Raw genomic sequence first — 22,326 nt, forward strand, 5'->3', positions numbered from 1 at the left:
GGTGGTCATGTGACAGCTAGTGCAGTGCAGTGGCTGATGGGAAGTGGAGTCCAGAGTTTCTTGATACGTGACAGACAGTATATTTGCCAGTTAATTATAATTTCCTATACCCATCCATGATGGAGGGAAGAAAAATTGACATCATTTCTGTAGCTGTAATATCTATAGAAACTGACAGCTACAATCTAATATCACTGAAGCAAACATACTTCTGATGTATTACAAAAAATATATATAATGATCCGATGCATTTAAATGATTCAGTCAACTCAAAAAAAACAAAAAAAAAGAGATGAATGTGTCTGAATGTGTTGAATCATGCTTCTCTTTCTAAGTGGACTTCTGTGGATCAGGCATATACAGTATCATACTCATGCGCTCCTACCCTGGACTTGTAAATAAAAAACAAGAATATCAGATGATTTTCAAAGCACAAATTCTGGCTAATTATCTTCTTTGACTTCATCAATAAGATTTAATCAGTTTCTTTTTTTTTTTTATCTCCCACCCGTTGCCTAATAAGTTAGCTATACATCTTAAGTAGATTTAGAGTAATTTGCATTCATCCACACATGCACCAACAGTAGCAGCTTTCTCTGTTGCAACTTGTAAAGATTTAGCCACAGGCTATTTTGTAGGCAGACATCAATTTATCTGAGGCCCAGCGCTCTATTTATTTATTTTTTGTTAATGCAGACTCTGGAAAGAAAGCGAAGTTCTTACCTGTCAAATTCAGTAGCACAAGCAAAGAGCTTAAACTTCTCTATGAGGCCTCTGAGGCAAAAGTGCCTCATCCAACTTGGGCCAATATAGCACAACAGAACTGCAAGAAAGCGACCAGTCCAATGAAAGTGAACGAAGGACAAATCTCATGAGGCTGAGTGCTGATACATCAAAGGGCATCGTACTCTGAGTGAGGATTCTGCTGCAGCAATTAAATGTCTGGCACCAAAATGATTGCCATTAATAATACATTGACTGGCTTCAAAATCACTGTTATGCTTACAAATTTTATGTATATTTGCAAGGTTTTGCATTTTTAATTTAAGGCAAAGAAGCTGATACATGGTATAAAGCATATGCGTATACAAGCCCGAGTAATTTCATTATATATAAGTGCAATGGCTGAGGAGGCAAAAAACTGTCGACGTGCGTTGTAATACCTGTCCTGGTTTCAGCATAACCTTGGTGTAGCTGAAATGTGTGGTTTTCTGCACAGTTGTGCTGCTTTTACTTGGCTCCTTAAAGGCAAAAAAGTGGTTGAATGGCTGAAATTCAGAAATTCCAAAATGTAATGACTTACTTCATCAAAACATAAAAAAAACTGTTTATTCACTTTATTTACTGTTAACCCCTCAACTTTAAAGTGAACCAGTATGTTCACAGCAAATTCAGAGTTTTTAAACAGATTAATTTAGTTTGTACAGTCATGCTGGACAAAATCTGCATTTGGTTAATCTCTATATTTGTGTCAACGCCATATTATCTGTGTCATGACTGGAGGCAGAGACGGATGCAAGTGCAGATTAGCATTTATATAAATACAAACAAAACAAAACAGTATCTACAGAACTTGTGGCAAACCATTAAGGTAAAGACTAGCTGTGAAACAAAGACCATAAACACAGCAACAGAGACAACGGCAAAGAAAGACAAATGCAAGACAAAGAGTGGAGTGCAAACTGTGGCTATATACACAAGTGCTCAGTAACATGAATGATTCAGGTGCAGGTGGTCATGTGACAGTGATGCAGTGAGGTGCAGTGGCTGCTGGGAACTGTAGTCCATAATTCCTTCTCTGATATACATGACAATCTGAAAGATAATTTGGAAGTAAAACCTAAAAGCCCTTATACTGATAGTTGTCAGTGTTTTAAAGGTCAGAGCCCAGTGTAATGAATAATTTTAGAGTGAAATGTTGTATTCTAATCATTATGTATATTGTTCTTGTATTTATTTTTTTTTTTAAATATACCACATGTACTCCTGTTATTGGTGAAGGATGGCTTCTGTATACTTGGCCAATTTTCTGGAAAGGTTGTTTTAATAAAATCAGGACAAGGTTTCTGGGTGTTCATATTTTTATAGACTAGGACACAAATCTTTTTTTTTTTTAATATCAATTATTTTTAGTACATAGATAGATGGATGGATGGAACATGGAACAATTATTCTTGTTCTGGAAATTCAATGGGAGCTCATTGTTCCAAATTAAATAATAGTATGAAGATAAACAGTGTTGATGAAAATACAGTATTTAAAAAAAAAAAAAACTATTTAAACTTTGTGCAGGTGGTGGAGAACAAGCTCCAATTCCTGTACAGCTGTGGGAATTTGCATCCTGATGTCCTGCATCTAGCTACACATTTGGTGGCTGATGGCCAATGGCACGATGTCTCCCTGGAGGTCAAAGGAACTAACCTGAGGCTCACCATGGACCACATACACTCTATCTCTAGAGACCTGCAGGAGCCTTGCAGGCTGACTCAGGCCCAGGTCCTGATGCTTGCCAACGCCAGCCCTAATACCAACTCTCCAGGCTTTAAGGGCTGTCTGGAGCGACTGTACTTTAACGGGAAAACTGTTATGACAGACGAGGGCTCGCAGAAAAACCGACTCTTCGGAGAGTACCAATGTTGCAAAGAGGAAATCTGTGCCAGTAACCCTTGTGAGAATGGAGGTACTTGTCAGGAAAATTTTAACAGAGGTAAGGATAAAACTCAGTACATGAATACAGTTATTGTGTAATAATACATGTTTTTAACTGCCAAAATTTTATCATTTGTAGTTTGACTGATTGCTTGCGACTAATGTTCATTCTTGAATAAACCCATTATTTGTATTTCATTGTAGTGGTCTGCCTGCTTTGACTTTGTTTTCCATCAACTGATGAAAAACTTTCTAGCATTGATTCAGAATATTGGCTCCGCAAAAGCTCTGCAGTATTCAGTCTCAATTGTAACTTGTATGTCACTTTGGATAAAACTGTCTGCCAAATAATTTATATCAATGTAAACATAGCCTGTATGTCTGTCTGTATCCAAATGAAACTCTAAATTACATAATTAGCATTATGTAAAATACAGTCTAGTAACATAGTAGAGAATAAGTTGGCTTTTTGTTTATATGACCATCAAACATGAAAATAAGCATTTAGTTTCTATGTGTGGTATTTCTAAGTATGGTGGTGATATAAGCCTGACATCTGTATTTAATGCAAAAGTATTCTCCCTTTTCCCCCTGTTCTTGAGGTGCTATCTTTTTAAAATTTCTGTTCAGCAAATTTCTAAGCATATTTGTATGCAGTGACACTACTTACTGCAACTCTAATATGGTAATGGAGCTTAGGATACACAGTAATAAACCTTAACCTATTTCCCCTTCAAAAATTAGCAAGTACGACTCAGTGATTTACGTCATCCATCTTTGAACTCAAGTGAAGTAACTCCTTGTGGACTACGTGAGGATGATTGGGATTTTTTTTTTGTTCGCAGAGTTCAGCTGTAGCTGTCCACTTCAGTTTATGGGCACACGCTGTGAGCTGAATAACCCTTGTGCATCTCAGCCTTGTGGCCATGGCAGCCTGTGTGTGCCAAAGATTGAAGCTTATATATGTAACTGCTCTGAACAAATTCCTGGAAGCAGGTATGATGTGCATGTCACAGCGCTGAAATCTGAAAAAAGTAAAGTAATAACAAAGAACCAAAACTGATATAATTGCTAATTAGTTTTAGTTAGTTAACTTTGAAATTCCACAGTAACAGAGTCAACACAACTTGTCAAAAATTCTAATGAGCAAGAGTGAATTTGTGGCATTATATATGAATAAAGTCATAAGAAAAACTAACCCCATCATTCACACTATGCTTAACTGATTATAACTTTCCATATAAATTGGCCTGTATAAATTTTAAATTGTGAGACTGTATGGCTCACAGATATATCCCTTGTCTCTATTAATGTACAGATGTGAGCTAATGAAGGAGGAATGCTCTAAAGACTCCTGTCTCAATGGATTTAGCTGTATAATGGAAGACGGCTCCATCCATTGCAACTCTTTGCCTCTGGTATCAAGAGGAATTGGATATGCAGAGATTGCTGAGATCTGTGCTGGTGTGTTCAGCCTCATCCTTCTTGTTGCTGCTTTTGTGTGCGCTCGAAAACGCTACATCAGTTACAAGAAGCACAAGCCAGTTTGCGTGCAAGACTCAAATGGTTACTTCCCTACGGGTCTGACCAAAACCATGCTGCGTGATGGAGGAGACTCACCTCCTATGGAGATGAACACACTAATTGGTGTGAACGATCTGGACCACAATCTTTTCCGTTCTCTGAAGCCACGTGAGCAGAGGGAGATGAACCTCCGGGGCCACAAGGCTCAGGGCCCTGTAGTGTGCAGTGTAGCCCCTAACCTTCCTCATCCTCCATCATCTAACTCAGATAATGAGTCCATCAGAAAAAACAACTGGGATCCAAGCTATGAAGGTGAGTATGGAAGTGTTTACCGAGTATCCAGTAATTAAGAGGGTGGGGAATTTGGTTGACTTAAATAAATGTATGTACTGGAATTTTAAAGCAAGTTAAGTTCATCTTACTCTCCTCCCTGTTCTCAGTGTACCCTGCTGACCCAGACTATTTTGGGCGACCCACTGTGCAGGAATTCCCACAGTTTGACATTGTCGAGAGCACATACCCCACTTTGCCCTCCACAGACTCTCGGCGGAACTCTCGTTTTGGGGGTTTCCCATTCCCACTGGAGCGCAATGAGCGCCGTGCACCGCTACCACCCTGCTACAGCCATCAAAACCTGGATGACTTCCTGGGACCGGACGGCCTGCCATTGCCCAGCTCTCAGTGTCCTAACGAGTACACGGCCATCAGTTATTATCCCACAAATCACACACGCAGCATGGACAACGTCTCAGCTGGGTATAAACGGCTGAGCGTGCGGCTGAGTGTGGCCCAGCCCTCATATGCAGACTGTGGCTCCTCCACACGCTCTGCTATAGCCACTCGCTCTTCTCGAGGCCGTGCTGACTCAGACATGGTGGAGAGTGACTATGGCAGCTGTGAAGAGGTCATGTTCTAGCAAGCACATGTTTTCGAAAGACTCCCATCTGGACTGAGATTAAAGAGTAGATGATGAATTATGAATTTCAGGGAGATTTGTGATAGAGAGAAATTAATTAGTTATTTCCTGTCTAAAGCAGTCACATGTGAAGGTAATTCGCAGTTTTTAAATCGCAAATCCATGGTACAAGTTGGTAAACAACGTTTATATGTATGCTCATCGTGCAACATTTGCAAATTGTTATTCACACAATAACTTTATTGTCTACAGATATCAACATGAATTCATAGTTGTTAACTATAGTTGGATTGTGCACATGATCCTTGGAGTCACAATCACAGTAGTAGATTTTTCAAACTGACTTAAGATTCATAAAATTAATCAGTTAACAATCACATCAATGTAAATGTAAACTAAATCTCCCTGTACTGAACAGTATTATTATTTTTCAAGTAAACTGAACAACTATTGCTTGTAAATGTTCAACCAAGAACAGCAAATATTGTTCTTCTGTGCTGTTTTGGGAAGATGGCAGTTGTGTAGATCTGCAGAGTATCCATCCCTTTAAATGCTTCATCGTGGTTGGTGTTTACAGTTTCATTCATGTACTGATATGTAATATATGTTGCATGACTTTATAAAGAAGTCAAAAATGAGGTTTTAAATGGCATCTTTTAGTGTTTGAGCTGATAAATACTGCTTCTGTGTGTTTCATTTACTTTAATCCTTATTTAGCACCAGAAATAGAGCGGTCGCATATTATGTCCAAATTTTAAATCATGGCACCAAAATGAATGATTTGTTATTCCTCAGCATGTTATAAATTGCACGCTTTCTTTTTCTTGGTGAGACATAAATCTGAGAGCATGTTTGGCTTCGTGCGTGCTTGCGCTAAGCAGCAGACTAAATTTTTAAGGGGTCTGCAAATAAAAATAAATATAGATACAGAGGATATTAAATAAAAAGTAGCTTCGAGGGATAATCCCTGTTATTGGGAGTTATCCAAGCTTTTCCCCATGCTGTGCATAACTAAAGATTCAGTTAGTGAGAATATTCCCTGTTTTTAAAGCCATATAACTAGTGCTTGATTGCATTATTAACGTTTTCCTCGGAGCATGCTGAAGCACTTGATATTACCATGTGATTGGTGGATTGAAACGGTGTGGTGTTCGACTTTGTGTTATAACTCAGGCATTTGTCAGCTTTTACCTGTTGGGAAAAGGGCCACCTTAAATTGACTACAAATTGTGAGGAACGTTTTTTTGTTGTAAAAAGGAGATTACATTTATGTAGACTGAAACTGAGGCTGGTCCTTGGATATTTACATATATTGTAGAAATATTCTATATATCAAAATAGATTCCAAATGCTGAGTCTATAAGTGACCGATGTACATTCGTGCATTCTTCACAAGCACATAAGAAGTGCTTTGTGAATAGTTATCAGTTCTATGCAGTATTTTTGAATGTGAAAACATGCACTGTTTTGTTTCCCCTAATGTTGCCAATGTGAAGAGATTTATGATCAAATTAAAATTAGACATTAAAACCATTAATATGCAACCTAGTAGAACAACTACCATGCATTCCTGCCTACTGGTATCTGCTATGGCATTGGTGGAGTGTGAAAGTGTATAATACTGACCCTGCTATTTCACAATTCTGTTACTTTATCAATCTTGTCACTGCTTTAAATGTCATTTATGGTTCTATATCTGCCAACTTGTTTACACGTGTAATGTCATCAGTAGGGATTTGCAGCCCAGTACAGAATCAATGGGTTTAGACTCTGTGATGTGGACATGTGGAAATTGTATTAAAGCTGTACACACACAGCTACACGCTCATTGCATGTCCTATTCTCTGCTACTGATCGCTACATCGTTGTGGTGGATTGTGTGTCGTGTTTGGACACAAATAAAATGTTCTTGTCCTGTTGTTTATGGCAGCTCTGTCAGTTCAGTTGGCCACAAAGCCGTTGTTGTATATACAGTGAGTGCAGTGGTTCAGTGAGTTCAAGAAAGAATGTATTCTTTTGTATTTTCAAAATTCAATGTGGGACGAATCCCATGTTTTAAATCTGTTCCTCTGTGAGAGAATAATTTCCTTTAGGTTTTCATCATCACTGGAAATGAAATAATGCTATATGAATAAATGTCCATGTTTAATTAATGTGTTGTCAAAAGGTGTCATTGATTCCATTTTTTCCTGTTTAATCCTGGTGATTCCAAGTAATATGTCTCATGTACAGTAGCCTGTAAGTGCACAACAAACCAAAAAACACAACCACAAAAGACAAACATGACAGCAAAAACAAAAACACAACAGCAAACAGTTAGGACAGTGGTGGCTCAATGGTTAAGACTATTGGTTACTGATCAGAAGGTCAGGTGTTTTTAAGGCCCTTAACACTCTCTGCTCCAGGGGCACTGTATCATGGCTGACCCATCGCGCTGACCCCTGCTTACTAACAAGAAAAGAATTTCACTGTGCTGTAATGTATATGTCACAAATTTTAAAATCACAAAACACATCAGAAAAACCAAAAACACCATAGCAAAGCTATGCAGCCCCTGAAGTGACCTGTGCAAAAAATAAAATAAATCACAGACACTTTTGCGTGTGCACCCGAAACTTTTTGTGTTACAGTTTGAGTTACAGTGTGTGTAGCTCTCTTCCGATTGCGTCCTTGCCATCATTCATTTACACATAAAAAAAACCGAGAGCATGGATGCGCATGAATTTATAGAGGTATATTTTAAACTTGGCCTTCAATAAAAGACATTACAGGTGCATCTCAAAAAATTTGAATATTGTGGAAAAGTACATTTTTTCAGTAATTTAATTCAAAAAGTGGAACTTTAATATATATAAAGTAATATATATTTCAAGCCTTTTTTGTTTTAATCTTGATGATTATGGCTTACAGCTCATGGAAATCAAAAATCCAGTATCTTAAAATATTAGAATAAAGAATTTATGATACAGAAATGTCAACCTGAGAAGAGCGCTAATCAGCTAATTAACTCAAAACACCTGCAAAGGTTTCCTGAGACTTTAATCTCTCAGTCCGGTTCAGTAAACACAACCACAATCATGGGAAAGATGAAAGTAAATTTTGCATTTCATTTGGAAATCAAGGTCCCAGAGTCTGGAGGAAGAGTGGAGAGACACAGAATCCAAGTTGCTTGAATTCCAGTGTGAAGTTTCCACAGTCAGTGATGATTTGGGGTGCCATGTCGTCTGCTGGTGTTGGTCCACTGTGTTTTCTTAAGTTGAGAGTTAATGCAGCGTCTACCAGGAGATTTTAGAACACTTCATGCTTCCATCTGCTGACAAGCTTTATGGAGATGCTGATTTCCTTTTCCCGCAGGACTTGGCACCTGCCACACACAAACATACACAAATCCAGTGACCACATCCTTTCAAACTGCTGATCATGCAACATCAGCTGCTGAACATACATGGAGGAATGTGCTTACTGCCCTCTTCCACAAACATGAGCTCACATATTGGCTAATGTTGCTCTGATTGACAGGGAAGAGAGTAACACCATCCTTCCCACTCAAATAACACAGCCAATTTTGCTTGGTTGGACTCACGACCGTCAGAAGATAGCAAGCTTGAATATCACCAGTGAATTTTCACTCAGGAGCCCCATTAGCTCCATCTTTAACATTAATAAATAAATTAACCTTGAATTACATTTAAACTCTACTCCATTTCACTGACAGAATAATGTTTGACAAACTTCTAATGCAATTTATTTAATTCATTCTGTCAGTACAGTCATGTAGCAGTTGTTGCAGTAAATTATATGCGGTGAAACTCAACAAGTAAACTCAGTGTCCTATGGCATAATCGTGACTCATAGCAAGATCATATATGCCACATTAAAGTACACCAATTCTCTCCAGCACCTGACCTGTCACTCATGGCTTTATAATAAACTCTGTTGCTGAACTCTTTACAGCCTACCTCAGTGAACAGAACTGCAGTGCATCCCTTCTGAAGGCCTGTTCACACCTAGGTCACTGTACCTACTCACCTCTGGTAAGCATGTGTAAACTTGTATACTCTTAGTCTGACTGCACCTTGCCTGGATTATAATGCAAAAGCCAAATAATGCATCTGTTAATGGCAAGGAAAGACCCTTTCCTGTTAGAGGAAGGGGTGCTAGGTTTTTCATGTAAAGCTTTTATCTGGTAATGGAATCCAAAAGGAAGATGTTCACACAGCTTTATATGATGGGTTTCATAGTGTTAGATTCTGCAGTCCAGCACTATATGAATGAGGCACTAGTTCAACTCCCTGACACTTTAATGCACTGTTGCCAATCTCTATCCTCTGCCTGGGTGTCCCGTTAAACCCCATCTATTTTAGGTGCTTGAAATCAGAATAAAAAGTTGAGAAGAAAAGATGTAAATGACTGGAATTAATCCTGCCTGTGCACATGCATGTGCCATCAAGATGATGCCCATGTGCTTTTGTGTTACTATATCCATAAATATTGTATATGCAATTGAGAACTAAGATGAAGATTGAATGGCTATAAAATTGCATAGTGGAATAAAGTCTGAATTAATTACACTCAAGTAATTGACCACCCTGAAAGGCTTATTTACCAGGGTGGCACTGCAGGAGCTAGATATTTCTTTCGTGGTATACCGTATCTTTACTTCCACTTACCAGTGTACGATTTAATAAAATAATGCATTCATGTTAAACAGCAGATGCCAATTGCACACTGTGTCTAACCACTAGGTATACATCCAATAGTGCCTAATACATAGTATAGTGCATTGAAGTAGATGTAAATATTAAACAGTAGGTGTAAATTTTCCATGCACAAACTGCTTACTTAGATCGGTGCTGTATGCTGGCATTATTATAGGAAGATCACGAGTCAGGGGAACTTGGATTACAGGGAGGCTGAACACTCAGCGCGCGCAACATCAGCAGCGCGAGCAGACGTGCGGACACATGGAGAAGACACGCAGAGACCATGGCATCTGGTGCTTTTTTTTCTTTCTTGATTCTAATGTGAAATTCTGCACCAAAAAAAAAAAAAAAAAGACAATATATTTTTTAAACATACTGTCGTGAATGGAAAGAGCGTAGAAACACTGAATGAGCCGAACTGCACTTCTACCAGATTCATGAAGTAAATTTAGTTCATGAATAACATTGCATCCTTCTAAATTATATCACGACTCTAATGTGGACATTCACTATAATAGCCTGAAGCTTTTTGAAATGTTTGCAAAGTTGCTTGAGAGTTAAACAGATCATCAGTGCCGCTGTTACCGCAGAGCCTGAACGTGTTTTTCCTGTAGTGAAATTACGCGCGTGGCTTCATGGCTTCAGTGTTACAGCTGTGCGAACTCGCCCTGAATGTGCCAGCTGCGCAGAGGGCTGAGGCGTGTGCTGCAGTCCGGCTGCTCGCAGCATGATGTGAGGATGGTAGAGGAGACTTCCGCCCCTCTCAGGAACGTTTCGTCCTCCCGCGGAAACCACGAGAGTCTATCCTTCCCCTGGACGCTCACTCTACTGGCCAGCGTGCTCATCACCACTATAGCAGTAGACGTGCTGGGCAACCTGTTGGTCATCTTGTCGGTTGTAAGAAACAGGAAACTCAGGAAAACAGGTAGGCAATTTGTTTTTCATTAATTTGACCCCCATTCACATGGGTTTATTCTTATATCTAATCTGAAAATGATTTATTAATATCAGCTATCAGATTCCTAGCCTAAGAAATCTTTATAAATAATGATCAGTGAATAGTCTTAGAAAACATACTTCCATGCTATACCACATGTTCAAAACTCTGGTCCTGGAGAACCCCCTTATCCTGCATAATCAGTTAATCATAATTAACAGCCAATCCTGACTAGTCAGTGTGTTAATTAAGGGAAACCACTCAAATGTGCAGGACAAGGGACCAAGGTTGGGAACCTGTGCACTATACAATGTGTGACTGAAACTGTTCCAGATTTCTCAAGGGGTCTGTTAAGTTATATACTGAGTTGGGTGTAGAGTTGCAAAGTAACGTGTTACTGTAATGTAATTACTTTTTCTGATAACACAGTAATGTAATGCATTACATTTTATATTTATGTAATTTGATTACAGTTATTGATGTCAATAAAATTATGTTGCATTACATTACAAATTTGCATAACACATTTATTGTTAAGAAAACAGTATTAAAGTAAAATGCATTTTAAAATAAATCACATTTTGCCTCGAATATTTTTTTCTTTAGCCCCGAATATTTCTCCACTTGGAGCGGTTTGTCACTACGTAACTGAATGTAAGTAGAAAAAGACCGTCTGTAATTTTATACCTTCAGTGAACGGAGACGAGACCAATCAGACAGGGTTTACAGGAAAATACGTGGAAATACTCGTGTCTTATTGGCTGACAGTCTCTCAATTCTGCCAAACGCTAGCACACAGTCAGTGTAAGGAAAATGGATATATGCTGATTTTTTTTTTTTAAACCAGTAAAGGGGTTGAAACTGAAACACTAACATCCTCTGATGCTGAGCAGGAAAACGAGATGTGATTTCCAGTCTATATGAGTTCCAGTTTACATGAACATGATATGAGCAGAGCAGAAGGAAAGATAATGTACTTTGCATGGCACTGTTGCAGCTAAACCCATACAATGATAGTTTAGCTGTGCCTCCCCTTGGCTAGTGACACCAAACTAGCCTAATTTGAAAAGTTTGATATTTTATCGGTTTGCTAGGCCTACAGACAGTGACAACAAGTGAGGCATTTTTTATTATAAATATGTCCTTTTCTGATCATGTCATACATTGACATGCGCTAAAATTACTGAATGAACTATGAGTTTCACTTTGTTGTAGATTTGATAGGTTTTGAAAGTACTGTGAAAGTAAAGTAATTAGTAATCCGATTACGTTTTACAAACAGTAATCAGTAATGAAATCAGATTACAGTTTTAAAGTAGTAATTAGTAGTCTGTAGTGGATTACTTTGTTGAGGAACTTGTGACATTATCAGTTCATAAAATGTAAGCTTTTCATACACCATGTTTTTTCTCAGTATGAATTTGGAAATTTCCCCCTTATGTTTCTAGTATGTTGGTGGATTTACAATTTCTAGCTACGTAAATACTATTTGCCTAATTAGAGGAAATGTCTTACTATTCTGAAGACTTATTTAGGGGTTTGTAGGACCACTGGTGCTGGAACTTTACTGTAATTTCTTTCTTTCTTTCTTTCTTTCTTTCTTTCTTTCTTTCTTTCTTTCTTTCTCTCTTTCTTTCTTCTTCTTCTTCTTCTTCTTCTTCTTCTTCTTCTTTTTCTTCTTCTTCTGGGCCAAATCAGCCTACTGGAGGCCCTGTAGAGCAGGGTTTTACATTTTGCTCCATATCCTACAAACAGTTTTAGTCCCACTGATTCCTTGGGTTTTCCCAAACAAACTCAAGAAACATCTAGCTTCACACACTCAGATTTTTGTTCATTTGAACTAGTCCTAAACCTATACGCAGGAGACATTGAACCTCAATTATGATCAAAAACATGTTTACATTTATAAGCAATATAGCCACCATATGTCTATCAATGTCTAAGGAGGTGGAGCCTAAGTTACTCAAACAGCTATAACTCATGATTTCTTGCATGGTTTCATACACAACCTGAAATTCATATGCAGGACAAGAATCTGATGTTATATGCATGGCTTGGGGGTGTGGTCATACATAGGGGCAGAGCTAATACCAGATAACTGTTTCTCCAAATACTCTAAGGCCAGGTTCTATAAGTTTGGCCAATCTCAGTCAATGCTATAATGTTAAAGAGTTGAAGGATTAATACTAATATAGTACTAATCTACTAATATCTTTTTTAATAGTAACATACTAATATCGTTTAGGATCAAATATCTCCTTGGTTATGTTACAAATTTCAATTAGCGCAAACCTCATTAACACAAACCAGAGTACTGCTGAAATTCTGCACTGTAGCCTCACACCTAGTACACATTCTCTCAGACTCAGTACTTATAGTTACATTTGCACATACTGACATGTTCAGAACTGTCTATTCTGTACATACTCTTCACTTGTACTACACACTTTAGAATTATATTCATCTTTATTTATCTTTGTATATCTCGTTCTCTGTCTTACTCTTTCTCTCACGCCTGATACTTTCACTGGCTCGATACATTCAAGTGGATAGGGCCCCCACTTTGTTCTCAAAACAGCCTCAGTTCTTCATAGCATGGAATCCACAACGTTCTGGAAACATTCCTTTGAGATTCTGGCCCATTTTGACATTCTGGCCCATTTTTTGCATCACAATAATTGTTGCAGATTTGTCAGCTGCACATTCATACTACTCCCATTCTACCAAATCCCAAAGGTGCACCGATGAATTTAAATTGGGGAGGCCACTGTACATGGAAAACTGTACACTGAATGGGTATTGATTTTATATCATTGTCATGTTCATGGAATCGCTTTGTGCTTTATGACATTGTGTATTATCTTGCTGGGAGTATTCATTAAGTTGGGCATATTTTGGTCATAAAGGGATGTACATGGTCAGCAACAATACTCAGATAGTTTGTAGCATTTAAATGGGACAGTCAGTAATTCCCACATGCTATAAACAGTCCATTATAATTCTTGTCCGAAAGAAACCCCAGCTGGCCTGCCTCAATAACAATCACCCAGTAGCACTGACCTCAGTTGTGATGGAGTGCTTTGAAAGGCCGATTAAAGACTTCATCACCTTGTCATTAACTGACACTCTGGACCCATTACAATTTGCATACTGTCCCAATCACTCCACCAAGATATCAGTACACATCTCCTACACACAGCCCTGAGGTATCTGGACACCATGAATGGAAATTATGTTAACCCTTTCATGCATTGTGGTCGCTACAGTGAACAGCTATTCAAAAGCCATTTTTTTGCAAGGATTTCAATAGAATAACTGCACAACAGTCACTAGAGTGGACACTAATTCTTTATTTGAACACATGCAGTGCACTGGAGTGGACACCTCAATAACTTTTTGAAAAATGTAAACGCAAAAGGTAAAATGATTATTTTTATGCCTAAAGAAGAGCAAAAACACACAGAGAAAAAAATCCTTGATCAGGATTTCATAATTCATGCATGAAAGGATTAAATGCTCTTTGTTGACTACAACTCAGCATATAATACTATAATTCCTGCCAAACTCAAGACCAAGCTGGAGGACCAGGGACTTAGCCTGCCCATGCATCAGTCGATCTCCGACTTCCTGACAGGCAGATCACAAGCAGTACGGGTGGGCAGACATGTCTCACCCTCCCTCACCCTCAGCACTGGAGTCCCCAAGGGTTGTGTCCTGAGCCCCTGCTGCACTTATTGTTCACTTATGAGTGTGTGGCCATTGTGACATTGTGGTGGGCCTAACATCGGATAATGGCAAAAAAGCCTACTTGGAGGATATTAAAAGCCTGGAGAACTGGTGCCAGGAGAACAACCTCGTCCTGAACAACAGCAAGACAAAGGAGTTGATAATGAAGCAATTATGATCAAATTATTGTTTCATTAAAACAAATTACACGGCATAATTATAGTCCAAATGAATGCACACTGTAACTGATTAAAACTTATACACATCATTTAGTGTGAATAACCTTGTTGTTGATAATAATGGGAACTATTAAGATTTTACTCTAAATTTAAGATTTTACTCTCAATTTTTCTCTAACTTGTGATATTGATAGTTATGGCTGAATTGCAATGAATTAGCTAGACAGCTACAATATATGTGGAGTGTTGTTAGCTAGATTGCACCACATAATCCTACCTCCTGAGTACATTTGATATTTTTTACTGTCCTTCTCTGACAAGCAATGCAAAATAGTCTGCTGGGCAGTGCTTATCTTCATCTTCAAAGCTACCTGTGCTCTCCCAGTCAAATGGCAGAAATCAAGTGTTGTGTTGCCAGGCAATAGTTGGGCATTATCAATTTGTGCAACGGAGTGGGGCTTTTAGTATTTTTATCTGATTTATCAATTTGGAACACCAATAATGTTACAAAATAAATTACTTCTACATATGTTTCAGTTGATCATGGGGGGTTACTTCCCCCCTCGGAAACTACGCCCCTGTTCCACAGCATTCAAATTCTCTCAGTCTGCATTTCAGACCACTCGCAAAATAGATTTGCATTCGTACTTCTTCTTCAGTGCTTTCTTGCTGAAACCAGAGACAGTATAACCACCCTGACCAACGCAGCACTTCAGCAATGAGCCTGTTCATTAACTCACTGTGTTGACCTCAGGTAGTGTCTTAATTCAATGAAAAATTCACACTGTGGCTCACAGGTTTTCCCCAAGATGACTTGCAATGCATTTGAAAGCTGCAGAATCTACTCATGCCTGACTCTCCACATTTAGAGCTTCCAAAACCATATATGTATAGTTTGTTAGTCCCTAAAACTGAACTGGTGAATATAATGTTAGTGATGTAGTCCACGTAGCAGTCCATCAGGCTCATACTGATTAGCTGTGGCATGGCTAGGTGTGAAATATATACTCAGTAATTCTGAAAATTCAAAGCATGGCCTCCAGTGACACAAATTCAAAAAAAAGTAAATCATGCCTATATTTGCTTTTTTTAGCAGGCAACAGAAGCACTGCTCATCTAAGAATGACAAACTTTTTTTTAATGGAAAAAGTTTTCATTGAAACTGTTACTAACACTTTGGGATCTAGGTAAATGGGCTCAGCAAGAAAAAATATATTGAATTTGAGAGCACAGGGCAATCATTTGTGAGTCAATAGTTGTTAGAGCTTCTCTTAATTGATTTTCCTGCAATTTTGTAGTGTTGATTGCTCACAAAAGGCAGCCAGTTTCCTCATGATTTCACAGCGGGATGCAGACTGGTCCAGTACTGTGTGGGGAAGCTGTTTCTAAAAGCACCATTTTGGTTCTTGATTTGAGTCACTTTAACTTGTATGGTGTTGAAACCTCTGTAATTTCTGTAGCCTGTTCAAGGTCTTATCCAGAGATGTACTAATAGCCACATGGTTCCTGGATCCTTCTGCAGGCAATTTAATTTATTTATAGAGCCAGAATCAAAAAATATTACTCACAAATATTGACATGGCAATTCAACAAAGGAAAATTCCACATACATACACACAACAATAAACAATAAATAGTAAAGTTGTGCACATACACAAATACTGAGTGGGTGTCATCGTAGCCATGAGTTGCAGGTAAGATGAATGTAATTTTCAGTTGGGTGGATTGTGTGGCAGCGGTAATGATAATGGGATTAAAACAGACCTTTAAATCCCAATTTTTTGTTATTGCAAGCACTGACTTTGAATTACAAACTACAATAAAAAAAATATGTGATGGTTAACTAATCAAACTGGTGCAGGCTAGTTTTCCCAAAATTAATTTGAGATTATTTGTTTAATAACATGCTATGCATGTGTATCGTAAATTAGCACAAAAGCTGTCTTTGGCACTTCGTCACAAATCGTGACGGGGCAGAGATAGGACGGATGCAAGTGCTGGATGAACAGTTGTTTATTAGAAAGAGAGACAGGCAGACAAATCCAAAACGTGATCCAAAACGTAATCCACAAACATGCAAGAGGTCAGGCGATTGGCAAACAGGTATACACAGGGCAAGGCAGGAATCTAGGTCGATAAACAAAACAAGAAACGAACTATGACGAGGGACTGGAAGCGGATAATCCAGCGCGAACTAACTCTAAACATGGACCGTGACTGTGACTATGACCCAGACTAAATTAACTCTAAACATGGACCGTGACTATGATCCAAACTAAACTAACTCTAAAGTATTGATCTTCCGCGTTGTGTGCTGGGAGGCACGCGGTATATATGCGGACATGATCAGCGTCTAAACTGCTAGCAGCTGAGAGCAATTCAGACCCATGTGAAATCCCAGCCAATGACAGAACAGGGAGGAGACAGAAACATAAACAAAACACACGTGTCCAGATGTCATTACAGTCAACAACGGAAAAGCAGGTGCTCGCCCATTCGCGCTTAGAGCACGCTGCTTCAAGGGGGAATCGTGACACACTTGGAATAATAATTCAGAACTCTTTGTTGAGAGGTTCTGATTTTATAATTTTTTAAATTGTGTTAGTGGGCAATTGGAACTAGAACCTGTAAACTTAAAGGAAACCATCACCTTGGCATTAAATATGTTTATATTGAAAAATTTGTGATGTGCTTAGAGATTCTTGTGCTGATTTGTTGGTTGGTGCTGTATTTTCACTTCTGTTGTGAGAATTCAGCAGTTGTGCGCTGCATTGGTACCACAGACAGGTACTGTTAGCACAGTCACAATGGCATTTAATAGGAGAAAAAATGTCAGTGATCTCAAACATAAGGGATAATGGTCAGGTTTTACTGATGGCTCCTAAAAACAAAAGAGCTAGAGCTGCTTTTCTCACTCACCATTTTTCAGTGACATTCATTGTCATATTCATGAGAAATCCAACATAGAAATAGCGGCAAACATCAGGCTCAAAGTTCCAGTGTCACTGATCTACAGATTGACAAACACAATGGAACTGATAACCATATTAGCATAAAAGGTGAAGCTTTGGAACCTGATCTGTTTGAGCAGTGTATACGGATGCCAGGTGTTGAATTTGAGAATTGAGAATTTTCGGGTTACGATTCTTAAGAAGAGAGAAAGTGAAAGTACACAAAACAATTGTGCTCTCACTCAGCTACACAATTCCTGCACCAAGCGCTTGGGAGAGTTTACCAAATGGCACACAAAGTTGAAATTGGAAGATCTCTAATTTATTCACAGTAAGGCAGAGTATATATCATGCTTGACACACAACAGACAATGGGTTAATTATTGATTGGCTAGGTGGAAGGGCATATTTGCCTAAAACAGGAAGCATATCAATGTAAGACAGGAGCAATTCCGTATATGGTTTTCAGGAAATCATAGGAATACTAGCAAATGTTATTCGGGAAGGTATGTAAATACTCACAAATGGTGTTTGAGGAGACAAAGGAATGCACAAATGGTGAGATGCTTTATCTGTACCTGGTTGGGAAGAGTTAACAGAGGAGCAAAGAATGTGTTAACAAGGGAACAGAGAGGGAAGAGTGTTCACAATAAACTTATCAATGCCCTCTTAGGTCAAAACAGGACTTGCATACATTCTTCCCATAAGTGTCGAGGAACACCTAGGGATCCATGAGCCTAGAACAGCTCCCTTCAGACATGGCACGAGTCATTGCTTGTGTTCTCAAAAATATATATGTGTATGTGTTAAGGTGAGAAGAGAAGAGCCCCCCTAAGGGCTGCTTGAGTGTGAATTTTCTCCTTTCTCAAGTAAGCTGGTTCTGGTCAGGCACCGTTTCCGTCTACTGGCATAAATCAACTGTTGTTGAGAGTCAGTAAGTACGGCTGTGCGAGCGACGGCTATCACTGTTGTGGGAGGCCCAAAGGTTTTCTAGTACTGTATTACCTGCAGAAAAGTGGAGTAGGTTTCTCTGCAAGTAAAGGGAAAGAAGCAAAGACATTGCGATGCATATTGATACATTTTTTCAGTTAGTTTTTGAGTGTAATTGCCGACAATCATGTCCAGGCGTCCTGTAAAAGAAACACTACGGTTAGCTTTAGTCCACGGGGTTGGAACTGGTCTGCCCATTATGATTTCAAAAGGAGATAATTGAGACATTAGATTTGGCTTTTTGGATGTGAGGAGAGGGTCAGCCCTCTGGCAGACCACTTAGCCATCTCTTGCATCAAACAATTACCATCCTGCGTAAAAGGTGTTAAGTTTAACTTAGCATGGGCATCAGAGTTACGATAGTTAGAGGGCATGAGGGTAGTGGAGTTAGCTGTACTTCCTGAATAGTTGTCAGTTTGAGTGCTATCACTGATTTAGACTGACCACTTACACCCATGTCTAATGAGTTACATACTGAACAAATAACACACAACAAGGAAAAAATACAGCAAAGACGACACAGAACAACGACAACAGGAAGGTGCAGAGTGGTGGTAAAGTATGCTCAAACAGCAAGAGGAACAGCAAAAAAGAAAACAATAGTGCACGCGACCAAGATGGACTTGGTTAATCCTCATATTTTAAAATTCTTTGAAAATAGGGTTATACTATTTATTTACAATAATGCCAAAACACTACTCAGCATCCGGAGCCAAATAAAGCATACACAATAAAGCCTTTTATCTGTCTGTACCCATTTGGGAAGAGTTAACAGAGGAACAAAGAAAGTGTTTAACAAGGGAACAGAGAGGGAAGAGTGTTCACAGTAAACTTATCAAGGAGTTGAGAGAGCTGAAGAGACTGAAGGATTAAAGCACTGCTGCATCTCTGCATCAGTCCTAAATTCCAGTGATATCACTATCAGCAGGAAGGGAACCTAAGGCATTGCAAAATAAATCTTGGCTGTCACTGAAGAGTACATGTTAATTATAAATACTTATATGTGAATTGATCAGAGGGATTTTTTTTATTTTATTTTAACAGTCAAAGAAGATATGACGAATTTACAACAGTTTCCTTTTCCCCCTCCCTAGGAAATGCCTTTGTGGTGAATTTGGCTGTGGCAGATCTTGTAGTTGCCATCTACCCTTACCCAATGGTCTTAACTGCTATCTTCAACAATGGCTGGATTGCAGGAAACATCCACTGCCAAATCAGTGGCTTCCTGATGGGGCTCAGTGTCATCGGCTCCATCTTTAACATCACGGGCATCGCCATCAATCGCTACTGTTACATCTGCCACAGCCTTAACTATGACAAGATCTTCTCCAAAATGAACACTGTGTGCTATATAGTGATTGTATGGGTCTTCACCATCCTGGCCATTATGCCCAACTGGTTCATGGAGTCTTTGCAGTACGACGCACGTGTCTATTCATGCACATTTGCACAGTCAGTCAGCTCTCTCTACACCATCATAGTAGTGGTGGTGCACTTCATTCTGCCTATCAGCATCGTCACCTACTGCTACCTGCGCATCTGGATCTTCGTCATCCAGGTGCGCAAACGCGCCAAGCCCGACAACCAGCTTAAGATCAAGCCACATGACTTTCGCAACTTTCTCACCATGTTTGTGGTGTTTGTGCTGTTTGCTGTGTGCTGGGCACCACTGAACTTCATTGGCCTGGCAGTGGCCATCCAGCCCTCGCTGGGCCAGGCCATTCCTGTGTGGCTCTTCACAGCCAGCTACTTTATGGCTTATTTCAACAGCTGCTTGAACGCAGTTATCTATGGAGTACTCAACAACAATTTTCGAAAGGAATACAAAAGAATTGTGCTCTGTCTTTTTAATTTTCATTGTTAAGGTATTTTTTTTCCAAAGAGGATACGTGCACTGTGAATTTACTAGAATACAAATAATATTCAACCAGACAGAGATGGACTATTTGTTTTCCATAGGCTCATGGCAGAATGCTTTCTATTTACTCAAACGTTACAAGGACAGAGAATCAGTCATGTACGTTTGAAAATATTATATACAGTAAGCTTAGGTTTGCACTAAGTAAACAACATGCCTCTTTACAATATACTTGGATGAATGCAAGAAATACCCCCATCCTAATGATGAATGATAGTGGCTACTGTGAGAAATGGCAGCTGCATCTCCAAATGAATGTTTCAGTTAGCATAATGTCTTACTTAATTAACCTTAACTTCAAAAATTGACAGCTAAAACACTGGGATTCCATCAGTGAAATGAGTGTTGGGTAGAAACACATGTTTCCAAACAGAGATTGGATCTAATAGAATTATGTTCCATAATTTGACTATAGGTATTTAAATGATTTTTTAAAGATCCAAAAATAATGTATAACAATACCAAAATTGTTATTTGACAATAAAGGTCCAGTTTTTTTATGCAAACTAAAAAAAAATAGCAGACTTAACATTTATGGTTGTCAGAAGTCTTTTCTCTCAAAATGAACAAATACATCCTCTCAGGAATCTTTCAGATGAGCAAAAGATGAAGTGTGGAGGACTTTTTATCCACACACTCCTGCAGTTATTTTTGTTTGTAAAAAATAACTGTTTCACATGCATGTCAGGCTGGATTCAGGTCAACCTAATCATTTGAAAACACAGTCATTTTAAAAGTCAGAGCTGAATTAACAGATCTTCCAGACCAAAGGCACAAGATTATTACAGACATTGTAGGCATAAAGACCACAATTAATCAAAAATTTAAGTCATTATAGACATATCAGACAAGAGAGAAAGTCAAGACTTGAATCTTATTGGATGATGCATTTGTACAGAGAATGGTGAATATTATAATAAGGATTTAATGTTATCTTACTGTATGAACACTTTGTTAAAGGAACTTTAAAGACTTTAATTCCTCAATTTGATATTATTGCATGCTTTATCTGTAATAATCTTTTATTTGCATTTCACAATGGTTATAATGAACTCTTATAATGGTGTCATGAATGCATATCAGAATCTGCACGCAAAATTCCAGTCCAAAATTAATCTTCACAAAAGCCAATAAGTAGTGAGTTTATCTCCATAAGAAAACTAAATATTCTATGTTTTGAAATGCACAAGCAATGATTAATTTATTCTGCATTTGCTTGGTGTTTAATCCCATTCCTACCAAAAAGAACACTTTGTACACTGTAGTGTAGTGTGTGTGTGTGTGTGTGTGTGTGTGTGTGTGTGTGTGTGTGTGTGTGTGTGTGTGTATGAGAAAGAGAGAGAGAGAGAGAGAGAGAGAGAGAGAGAGAGAGAGAGAAACAAGATTGATGCAGTTACAGAAACCTACAAAGCACTATTTCACTCTCCATCCTCACACATGTCTTGGTAGTTAATAAGTGTTTAAAAAGAATTGAGAATCATTTAAATGTAGGTAATGTCATGACTACAGACATCTGTAATGTCTATATGTCCATGATGTCAGTTAAAATGTTCAATATAATAAATGGCTATCACTATGCAATGTTATAATATGCATATTACCTCACTGTGAAACGTTAAAATGTTAATTTGTCACATGAAGACATACTGTCACTGACATTTGTCATGTGAAAAAATAAGTACACCCCATGGAAATTGTTGGTGTTTTGACATTTGGACAAGCAAACATTTGATCCTCTTTGAAACAGTGTCTATTAATAAAGTTGATACATTATCAAATGACAAATAAAACTTACATTTTGTGGAAATTTTCACAATTTAAATTAACAAAAAA

The 22,326-nt window shown here is 38.5% G+C and overlaps 2 protein-coding genes across 3 annotated transcripts in view; both read left to right on the forward strand.

The window, feature by feature from the left end:
* fat2 (FAT atypical cadherin 2) overlaps window positions 1–7,242 on the forward strand; it is a 45,545-nt gene extending 38,303 nt beyond the window's left edge. Inside the window, exons 21-24 of the mRNA XM_017474089.3 lie at window positions 2,293–2,707; window positions 3,495–3,645; window positions 3,968–4,485; window positions 4,614–7,242. Coding sequence (XP_017329578.1) covers window positions 2,293–2,707; window positions 3,495–3,645; window positions 3,968–4,485; window positions 4,614–5,089 — 1,560 coding nt within the window. The 3' untranslated portion in view covers window positions 5,090–7,242. The remainder of the gene's footprint in view (window positions 1–2,292; window positions 2,708–3,494; window positions 3,646–3,967; window positions 4,486–4,613) is intronic.
* Window positions 1,742–20,662, forward strand: mtnr1al (melatonin receptor type 1A like). 2 transcript variants are annotated; one of them, XM_053682036.1, is made up of 3 exons: window positions 1,742–1,758; window positions 10,530–10,717; window positions 19,670–20,662. In XM_053682036.1, exons 2-3 carry the CDS (start codon window positions 10,531–10,533, stop codon window positions 20,437–20,439), a joined length of 957 nt encoding a protein of 318 aa, XP_053538011.1. In that variant the 5' UTR covers window positions 1,742–1,758; window position 10,530; the 3' UTR covers window positions 20,440–20,662. The 2 variants fall into 2 exon arrangements, with proteins under 2 accessions (XP_053538011.1, XP_017329579.2); XM_017474090.3 differs by lacking the exon at window positions 1,742–1,758 and having other exon boundaries at window positions 10,194–10,717.
* The last annotated feature ends 1,664 nt before the right edge of the window (window positions 20,663–22,326 follow it).

This window comes from Ictalurus punctatus, chromosome 8 (assembly GCF_001660625.3).
Source record: "Ictalurus punctatus breed USDA103 chromosome 8, Coco_2.0, whole genome shotgun sequence".
NCBI lineage: Eukaryota > Metazoa > Chordata > Actinopteri > Siluriformes > Ictaluridae > Ictalurus > Ictalurus punctatus.